This window comes from Mya arenaria, chromosome 5 (genome assembly GCF_026914265.1).
Source record: "Mya arenaria isolate MELC-2E11 chromosome 5, ASM2691426v1".
NCBI lineage: Eukaryota > Metazoa > Mollusca > Bivalvia > Myida > Myidae > Mya > Mya arenaria.
This window is the reverse complement of record NC_069126.1, coordinates 37138266-37148459: the sequence shown is the minus strand read 5'-3', so window position 1 is coordinate 37148459 and position 10194 is coordinate 37138266. Positions and strand designations below refer to the sequence as shown.

At 34.5% G+C, this 10194-nt stretch overlaps 1 protein-coding gene across 1 annotated transcript; it reads left to right on the top strand.

Annotated features, from left to right (window-relative positions):
- Positions 1-935: 935 nt before the first annotated feature.
- LOC128234720 (40S ribosomal protein S19) lies at positions 936-10042 on the top strand. Its single transcript, XM_052949149.1, has 5 exons — positions 936-1082; positions 2654-2754; positions 4896-4964; positions 9438-9552; positions 9917-10042. The coding sequence occupies exons 1-5, from the start codon at positions 1015-1017 to the stop codon at positions 10011-10013; spliced, it is 450 nt and encodes a 149-aa protein (XP_052805109.1). The 5' UTR covers positions 936-1014; the 3' UTR covers positions 10014-10042.
- The last annotated feature ends 152 nt before the right edge of the window (positions 10043-10194 follow it).

Below are 10194 nucleotides of genomic sequence, written 5' to 3'. Positions count from 1 at the left end.
AAAATTTTACACTTCTTTATCAATGAAATAAAACATTTAAAACACAGCCTATCATATTTTATCGTGCAGCGTTTAAAAATATCAACAACTTTCTTTAGCAATTTGATAACTGGTCCCTAAGTTGAGCTATATGAAATATAGTCAGCACCGTCCCAGGGTGCGGACTAATGACCTACTGTTAAACATGTCCATTGGGGTTTTTACCCAAAAGTTGTTTATAAGGCCTTAACAAAAAATAGGTTTGTTTCTGGTTACCCGACCGACTCAATTTATTTGCCACCGACTCAAAATATTTTATTGCAAAAAAATCACTTGCCAAAAAAATCCGGTATCCGGAAAAAAAATGTCCGAAATTTATGCCATTTGCTAAATTTAACAACTAGATATTTTTTCAGCACCAACCGGTGCATTATTTCTTTTTTCCTGACAACAAAATGCCCCTTGAGTAGACCGGAATGGCGACGAAATTAACATGCCTGATTGCAGTAAATGTATACCCTTGCACTCATTGTGCATTGGGATTCAAACAAATAAAGTGTGAAGAACAAGGACAACCTATAAAATACCTTTTCGATGAGTTACATGGCAGAAAAGAAGATGTTGAAGTTGACTGCCAGAGAAAGAGAAAAAAACAAAAAAAACTACCTACCGATCCAATATTTTTTGGGCATGTAACCAGAAACAAACAATTTTTTTTTTAAGGCCTAAGCAGTGTCTTTCTTCACATAGTGAAACATAGCCCTCTTGTCAGAGAGAAATATTTTGGTATCATCTGAATCAGATTTTCATGTGAAACATTTTGTATTAAAGACATATATGTTGTCCTAAATTTAGTGAACCCATACCGTTGCTTAGATTTTTAGACATGCATGTGAAATAACAACATTGATAACCTTAAGTCCATTTGTTGCTTCCATAGTTGCTTTATTTAAAACGGGTTTGCAAGGACTTATATTATCACACAATTGTAAATCAATATAACCCCTGAATAATAAACAAAAGGGTTTATTTCAGATGGGCATCTCGGTGAAAGACGTGAGCAGTCATGAGTTCACCAGGGCTTTTGCAGCCTTTCTGAAAAAGTAAGTTTTGGAGAAACCTATACTGGGTGCTCTTAAGAACAGGAAGTTTGACAATTTGTCTGAGCAGCTTTGCTGAACGTTTAGTAGCAAGGTCTCCTTGTCTTTTGGAAATTGTAATTTTTTGTATTGATAATTGTAATTTGCTTACTAGTATTGATCATTAATCACCTTTAAACAGTCTTGGTCGTAACTGGGTTGCCCGAAGCCCGGTACAAGTAAATACTGTTTCGGACAAGTCCAAATTCCATGGTGGTTGCCCAAACGGGCAAGTGCATTTTCCTGAAATTTAAATCCCTTAGTTTTCATAATTTCTTCTGCAACAATTCTCAAATTCTGAATGAACTTTCTAAATATTGGCTTTCGTATATTAGTTTTGATGCACAGAAATCGTAAATGACCCAAAATTGACGCGTCTTAAATGTGTAGTATGCGTCAGATTTGACCCGGGAGAATTTCAGTGTGAGAGTCGGTATCATCGGAAAGAAGCCTCAATGCATGATCTAATCTGCAAGAGTTGGTGATTTTTTTACTAACAATTTAAGGCCGAATATCGGCCTTTTCACAATCGCCAAAAACGCTAAAAATTCACAAAAATGTGAAGAAAAATTCACAATTCCCAAGAGCTACCTGTGAACAAAGTGTTTTTCTATTAAATCAGCGTACAGATTTGTAAAAGTTGTGTAAAACTTTGATTTTAGTTGAAATATTTACCTATCTGCGATTGCGAATTCGCATACATATAAGATACCGCATGAAAGTTTTTATCGATACCCGATCAAGCAAACGCTCCTAGTCCTCAGTCACGCGGAGCAAAATGACTTAGCAAAATTTGTAAACAAATTGATATTTATCGGCAAAATGTCAAGAATTGGCAAGAATTATCAGAAAAAAGATCCACGCTGCCGGTACACCAACAATATTTTCTGCCTTTAAACATGACATTTACAAATGACCGTGGTGAATCATTCTCAATCTGTCATCAGTTCACTTTCGTGTTCCACATCCACATCCAATTGTGTGCCCTTTATTGAAAATGAAGAACCCACACAGTCAACTCAGTCTCTTCAACCCTATACTTTATCCACACAGTCAACTCAGTTGTCTCTTAAACCTGATCATAAACAATCTTGTGCAGGTGTCATTACACCAATTCTTTCTGACCCAAACACTGTACCTCAAAGTTAAAAAAAGTTGACAAAGCTGTTATCTGTAACTCTTTGCATTTAATAAGTATGCAATTATCAAATTTTCATTGTTGTCTATTATCCTTTTAATATCAATACAGACACTAAATCAGGCTGTATGTGCGAGTATTATTAACACTCTTGTATTTCAGAATTAAGATTTCAATGTTTGTTAATTTTGAACTTTAACACGCTAAAATTTCACAAGAAAAGGCATGGGCTGTTTCACAAAAAAGTGAAAAAAATCACTGATGTATTGCTGATGGGCTTCGCCAGAAAGCTTAAAATATACAGGTACCTTAAGCTTATATACATTAAATACATTCAAACCTTGGCATTAGTCTCTACATGTGTACCATTGGAAGGTAACATTGTTTGGTTTTACAGGTCCGGGAAGATGAAGGTCCCAGAGTGGACAGACTTTGTGAAGACTGGCATGTTCAAGGAACTGTCTCCCTATGAGCCTGACTGGTACTTCATCAGAGCAGGTATTTAACTTGTTATCCCCGGGTAAAGGTGAGGGGTACCTAGAAAAGGATGTGGTTGTCTTTTTTGTCGGAAAAATAACAACTAAAAGTCTTTGAGGTATTGGCATCATATACAGAGAGATCATATTGAGAAGTTATGTGAAAAGGAACCATAACTCTGGCTGTGGTATTTTAAGGTATTGCCCTTGTCCATTTTCATACATTATTTTTGATGGGGGGAAAAATTGAGATAATGACTTCAAACTTCATAATAAGTTTTCATATTTAGGAAAGGTGCAGTCAACAGTAAACGTAACTCCGGCTACAATATTTTATGTTTGTTCGGCATAATTCTGTTAATTTTTTTTTATGTAACTTCAAGATCCATATACAGATTGAGTATATTCAGGTAAAGAACAATGCACATACTCAATACATTTTATTGCCCATTTGTAAGTTTTCATTCTTTAGTTTTGTCTGCAGCACTCAGATCATACCGAGTAAAAGAACAATGTACAAGAATCCTAACTCTGGATGTGGTATTTCTTGAGGGACTCCCTTTGTTCAATTCCTATGCTCTGTCCAATTGTAAAGGATGCTGCACATTTAGTGAGGGATATGACTGTTCTTGTTACATGTAGGAAAAATGTTCACTTCTGATGCTTTATGACATACCCTGAATAATAAATGATGCATGTAGATGGGCATGGTTTCTTACTTTCTTAGTAGGAACAATATTGTATTTTCACTAGACAAGTCATGTTCTTTTACTCCTGTTTTTATGCCCCCGAAGGTGGGCATATTAAAATCGCACCGTCCTTCCGGCTCTGTAACTTTCCCTTGTATGGACAGATTTAAAAATAACTTGCCACATGTGTTCCACATACCAAGACGACGTGTGGCGTGCAAGACTCTTGTCCCTACCTCAAAGGTCAAGGTCACACTTAGTGTTTATTCACAATGGAGTGCTGCATATAAGGACATAGAGTATAGGTTGTCGTGTCCGGGCTGTAACTTTCCCTTGTATAGACAGATTTTAAAATAACTTGCCACATGTGTTGCACATACCAAGACAACGTGTCGCCTGCAAGACCCGTGTCCCTACCTCAAAGGTCAAGGTCACACTTAGTGTTTATTCACAATGGAGTGCTGCATATAAGGACATAGAGTATAGGTTGTCGTGTCCGGGCTGTAACTTTCTCTTGTATGGACAGATTTTAAAATAACTTGCCACATGTGTTCCACATACCAAGACGACGTGTTGCCTGCAAGACCCGTGTCCCTACCTCAAAGGTCAAGGTCACACTTAGTGTTTATTCACAATGGAGTGCTGCATATAAGGACATAGAGTATAGGTTGTCGTGTCAGGGCTGTTACTTTCCCTTGTATGGACAGATTTTAAAATCACTTGCTACATGTGTTCCACATACGAAGACAACGTGTCGTGTGCAAGACCCATGTCCCTACCTCTAAGGTGAAAGATACACTAAGTGTTTATTCACAAGGGAATTCTGAATATAAGGACATAACAGTGTAGGTTGTCAAGTATGGGTGGTATTTTTTTTATGTTCAGAGGCAATTTAAAATAACTTGCCATATGTATTTGACACGTAAAGGCATGGGGGCATTCGTCACATACTGTGACAGCTCTTGTTATTTCTTGAATTTTTAAGACAGGGTAACTTTTATTTGTTTGATTTTAAATCTTCATACTTTGAATCTCGTTTTACACTGTATGATACCAATACTCGAAATATACAGATATATTTATATATAGATAAAATGTTTCTCAAAACATTACTCCTCAGTGTTCAAGATGATGATCACCTATGTTCTCTATTGTCAGTGAGAGCAAAAACTGATTTAATGAGTCTGATAAGGACACTTCTGACATTAAACCATTAAGTTGGTTACATTAACCACTGACACTTGCTTTGCCCTTTTTAATCATAAAGTTTAACACAGGATATTTTAATTACTACTTTTCTCGAACTGTTCCCTAAAAGTTATTTTTGAACTGGCAAATACGAAAGTATCTGTTCTTAAATTAGTGCAAAAGTCACATTTTATGACATAATGTAGTAAACTAAATTAATGGATTTTTAACAATCAATTTGTTTGCACATTTATACCTGTATATTCTGTTTGTCATCATATTTCAGCCTCAATCTGCAGACATCTGTACATCAGATCACCAGCCGGTATTGGATCTTTTGAGAAAATCTATGGAGGTAAATATTCAATGAACTCAGATTTAGTTCATCAGCAGGTGGTTGAAAACAGTTTCTGTTTCTTAATGATAAGCTTCTGGTGCAAATCGTTGAATTTGTGAGTGGGATTGAGCCAGAAACTTTCTGATACAGAGACCAATAAATCAAATCCCCATCTCAATACTTAAAACAATCTATTATTAGATATGATGCCCAAATAGTAATTATTAAATGTTTGAAATGAACGTGGAATGTGCAGTTTATTTACCTTTTATTTAACTATATTCAGAAATAAGCATAGTTTTTTCACCTACAAATGAAAAAAAAAATCAAAATATTACATTGCTTCAAAAATTGAGCATCTTACATTGGGGAAGTAACGCAAATGCACATGGTTGTTAAATTTGATTTATTAAAATAATTATCCTATAGACTGAGTCCCTTGACCAGCAGAGAAGATTACTGAACTGTAAAGGGAAGACAAAGCAGTGTGAAATTATTTTTTTTATGACATCCTGTATTCTATCTATTTTGCTGTGTAATTTGCTTATATTAAACCATTGAAAAATGTCTCTCAATTAGAGGCGTCTCAAGAAAAAAAGTCAGTTACATGTTCTTTTGGCCATTCAACTAGCATAAAGTTAAGTGATTACACTAAAGTGAGCAGTACTATCTAGCAGGAGTTCAAACATATTAAAGTAGAGATAATCAGATGAAGTTGCAAATATAAGTTAAACATGCACATTATAGACATTTTTCTTTGGGTTTTTACTAAATGCAACAAAAAATCTGTTCATAGGCTCCAGGCCCCTTCCCTAAATTCATGAAAAGAAAAAAACCTAACTGTTCTAAATGTGTTCTAAATGATGATATGTTTGATCTCTATGCTTACTGAGAGCTAAAACTGATTTAATGAGTCTGATAAGAACACATTGAGAACTTGATTCCATATAAGAGCCTGTTCGTCCTGCAGAATAAGTGTCTGCCAATTTTAACCTCCTCGATACAATGATGTATGCTCAACAGCTCCTGCGAATATGCTAGATGATGATAGATTGGTCTTGATTTACAAAGTGAGATTAATTTTAACTGATTTAATTCTGACACTGGCATGTGGAGGCTGTGATTAAGTGATTGTAGGAACAATTGTGTGTAAAAGAAAGTATAAAAACTCTCACTTGAAATCAGGATTCATTCTGAAATTAGTAATTTAAGTTTAACGTGTTGGGATTGCAATGAAAGTGTTGATATCATTCAGTGGCATACTTATTACTTTACGAAATAGAAGCCAGACCCACTGGGAACACAATCATATATTGAGTATTCCCACTTGGTCACTCTTGGATGCAAAACTTTAATATATATAATAGGTATTCTTTGTTTTCATTCTTTGTACTCTTTATAATGCAGCAGACATCAAAAGTTGAGTGAACTGTGAATTTGGCAATATAGTCACATTCCTAAGTTGTTTTGGCGGTGTTCTGTCTCGATGATGTCACCTTTCCCTGTAAGTTATTGTACTTTCAAAGTGTTCTAAATGATGATATTCTTGATCTCTATTTATAGTGAGAGCAAATACTGATTTAATGAGTCTGATTAGAACACATCTCAAAAGTAGGGCTGTTAATAGTACATGTAGATGTATAATGGAATATGCAGATGAATGTGATTCAACAAAACATTTTAAGCTGCATCCCTACACAATGTTTTCAGCAAGCATACCAGGTGATGAAAAAATCAGTCTTGATTTGATTCAGTGAGAGCAAAATAACTGATTCTGATACTGGAATGTTATGGCTTCCAAAGATTTATCTTGTTATTTTATGTTGATGAATGCATGTACTTGATTTAAGACCATTTTATTATACATGTAAATAAAAACAAAATACTTAATAGTCCTATTTAAAGTTTCTCAATGGTCGAAGTTAAACCTGGAAGGTTTGCTTGTACAAGACTTGCAAAAGAATAGTGACTGAAACTTTGTGAGCTTATATACCCTTGCAAATAACAGGCATGCCAAATGATGATACATCAGACTTGATTTACCAAGTGAGAGCTTCTATAACTGATTTAATTCTGACACTGGCATGAGGTACTGTTATGTGCTGTCAATTGAACAGGCTTAGAAGGGGTAAAATAGTTAGCTAAGGGTTACACCTTTTTCAAAAAATGGTAGGTTTGGTAGGCTTTTTTTGTGGTTGTTTTTTATTATTAGGCTTTATATTAAAACTTAATTCTTGTCATTGGAGAATGATGTTAAAGTTACCTTTTGTATCAATCTTGAAAGGTTTTAAACTACATATTATAACATACTCTTAAAAAATAAAATATATATATATATATAATATATATATATATATATATTGTGAGTAAGGTCAAGTAACCAAAATCAAATGTATTTTTTTAGGCCTGGGATGGGAAAACCTGTTCTGAAAAAAATATTATTGTCCATATATTTTGTATAATACTATTGTTTTCATTCATTCAAAGTCTGACATGAATGTTGCCAAGAAAGTTACACAATACAAGTAAACTGTTTCGCCTTGAACAAACAATAGCGCCACATGCCTTTTAGTTTAAATAATAATAAAAGCAGTTTAATTTTTACGAAGAAATGTTTCAGGGTTGACAGTGAAATAGGTGTTGTCTGGTAACTGTAACTACTTAAGAAATATAACACACCACTGAGGGTCATATGACATATGGACCGGCCAGTCAGCCCCCGAAAGTGTATATGGACCGAGGTGTTAGCCGAGGTCCATTCACATCGGGGGCTGACTGACCAATCCTTATAATGCCATATGACCTGAAGTGGTGTGTTATATTTCTTATAATATACCGAACATTTTTTATTATCATTCAATATTTTTATAGCGATTTAAATGTGTTTTATTGAACAAAGCTAATAATGTTTACTTGCGACAATTTTTCGCTGTTGTGAAAATAGCAACCGCTGACGTCATAAAACTGGATTTCCATCAAAATACAGTGATATACAGACCGATCGTGTTTATATATACAAAGAAGGGACACATTTATGTGAGGTATAATATAACATTATATTCCCCTGATTGAGTTATTGTAAAAACAATTTCGTGCAAAAGAATCCCTGACAAACTGCAGGGATGCCAGATGATGATACATCAGACTTGATTTACCAAGTGAGAGCTTCTAAAACTGATTTAATTCTGACACTGGCTTCAACTAAAAGATTAAATTTAATATTCTTGACTGAAAAACAGTATAATTCTATGGTATTTTCTTTATGACGAGAAGTTACAGACTTCTAACTTAAAAAGTCTACTTCTTTTTGAAGCAAACTGCATTACAATATGTGTTTAAGTAACTAAATTGGAACTTTATGGTGTGGGGATTGCTATGAAACTGTAAATAATTTTTATCATGCAGTGGCATTCTTTATTATATGACGTAAAAAAGAAACCAAACTTTAACAGAGAATAATCATACTAATATTGAGTTTTCCAACTCTTCGTCTCTCATGGATGCAAAACATAGTATTCTTTATATTTTAACAAAGGTTAAGGTCACATTCCAAAGAAGTCTTGTGCAGTGTTGATCTGTCTCAATATTGTAGCCTTTCAATAGTGATTATTGTATTTTTTCTATTGTTAGTGTTCTAAATGATGATATTCTTGATCTCTATTTATAGTGAGAGCAAATACTGATTTAATGAGTCTGATTAGAACACATCTCAAAAGTAGGGCTGTTAATAGTACATGTAGATGTATAATGGAATATGCAGATGAATGTGATTCAACAAAACATTTTAAGCTGCATCCCTACACAATGTTTTCAGCAAGCATACCAGGTGATGAAAAAATCAGTCTCGATTTGATTCAGTGAGAGCAAAATAACTGATTCTGATACTGGAATGTTATGGCTTCCAAAGATTTATCTTGTTATTTTATGTTGATGAATACATGTACTTGATTTAAGACCATTTTATTATACATGTAAATAAAAACAAAATACTTAATAGTCCTATTTAAAGTTTCTCAATGGTCGAAGTTAAACCTGGAAGGTTTGCTTGTACAAGACTTGTAAAAGAATAGTGACTGAAACTTTGTGAGCTTATATACCCTTGCAAATAACAGGCATGCCAAATGATGATACATCAGACTTGATTTACCAAGTGAGAGCTTCTATAACTGATTTAATTCTGACACTGGCATGTTTAGGCTATTCTGTTTACATGAATTTAATGTGACCATTTACCAATTGAATGATATGCTTATGCGATAGTTTAATGATTTTACCATCTTGATTTGTTGACTATAGCTCAATATTGAAGTCATTGAAATATTTGAAACAAATCCAGTTATCAAATTTGGCAATGATTTCAGTTTTTAAAACATCAAAATTGTGTTAATCTCTTGATCTCCTTGACATGAATTAAGTGTGACCATTTATCAACTGAATCATATGCTTTTGTGATAGTTAAATGATATGACTATCTTGATTTGTTGATTAAAGGTCGCCGTAGGCGCGGAACAGCCCCCAGCCACTTCTGCAAGGCTAACGGCTCAATCTCCCGCAGACTCCTCCAGAGTCTTGAGGGGCTCAAAATTGTCGAGAAGGATCCCAACGGGTAGGTAGCACAGTCAAGATGAGTGTTTTTTTACGCAAATTGTAAGGAACATTATATTTGTGAAGGTTATTTTAGTTTGAAAATGTTGACAAGAACAACATGCTAACATGTATTTATTAATCTTATTAATCTTCAATGTTTATTGAATCAAAGTTGTCAACTAGGTTAATGGCAGCATTATGTTGTACATTGTGACTGAGAGGTATACATTACTTTTATGTAACTGTGGAATGGTAGATATTTTATGTAACTTTGTTTCCTTCATCAGTGCAGCTCTTTCGGGGATATTCTGGATTTTAAATATATGCTTTGATAGTTGTTGGTTTGAAGTATTTTGTAAACTTAAGTGCTTGTATACTTTCAGTGGTCGCCGCCTGACCTCCCAGGGCCGCCGTGATCTTGACAGAATAGCCGCCCAAATTGCCCCAAAGAGGGCACCATCAGCACCCAAAACTGTTTGATCTGTTGTAAATAAAGAGAAAAAACACTAGTCCCCATTATATTTCTACATAAGAAACCTTCTTTTGAATGGTATTTTGTTACTTGCTCAAAATTACTAGTCAAACAAGCAAGTGACAGTAAGAGAGACTGAGAAATGTGAAAAGGTTTCATTGGCAATTGGTCGTAGTGGCATAAAAATGA

Coding starts and splice junctions, on each gene's coding strand:
- LOC128234720 (XM_052949149.1), top strand. CDS start 1,015: ATGGGCATCTCGGTGAAAGACGTGAGCAGTCATGAGTTCACCAGGGCT. Junction 1,083..2,653: donor TTTGCAGCCTTTCTGAAAAA/GTAAGTTTTGGA, acceptor TTGGTTTTACAG/GTCCGGGAAGATGAAGGTCC. Junction 2,755..4,895: donor CTGGTACTTCATCAGAGCAG/GTATTTAACTTG, acceptor ATCATATTTCAG/CCTCAATCTGCAGACATCTG.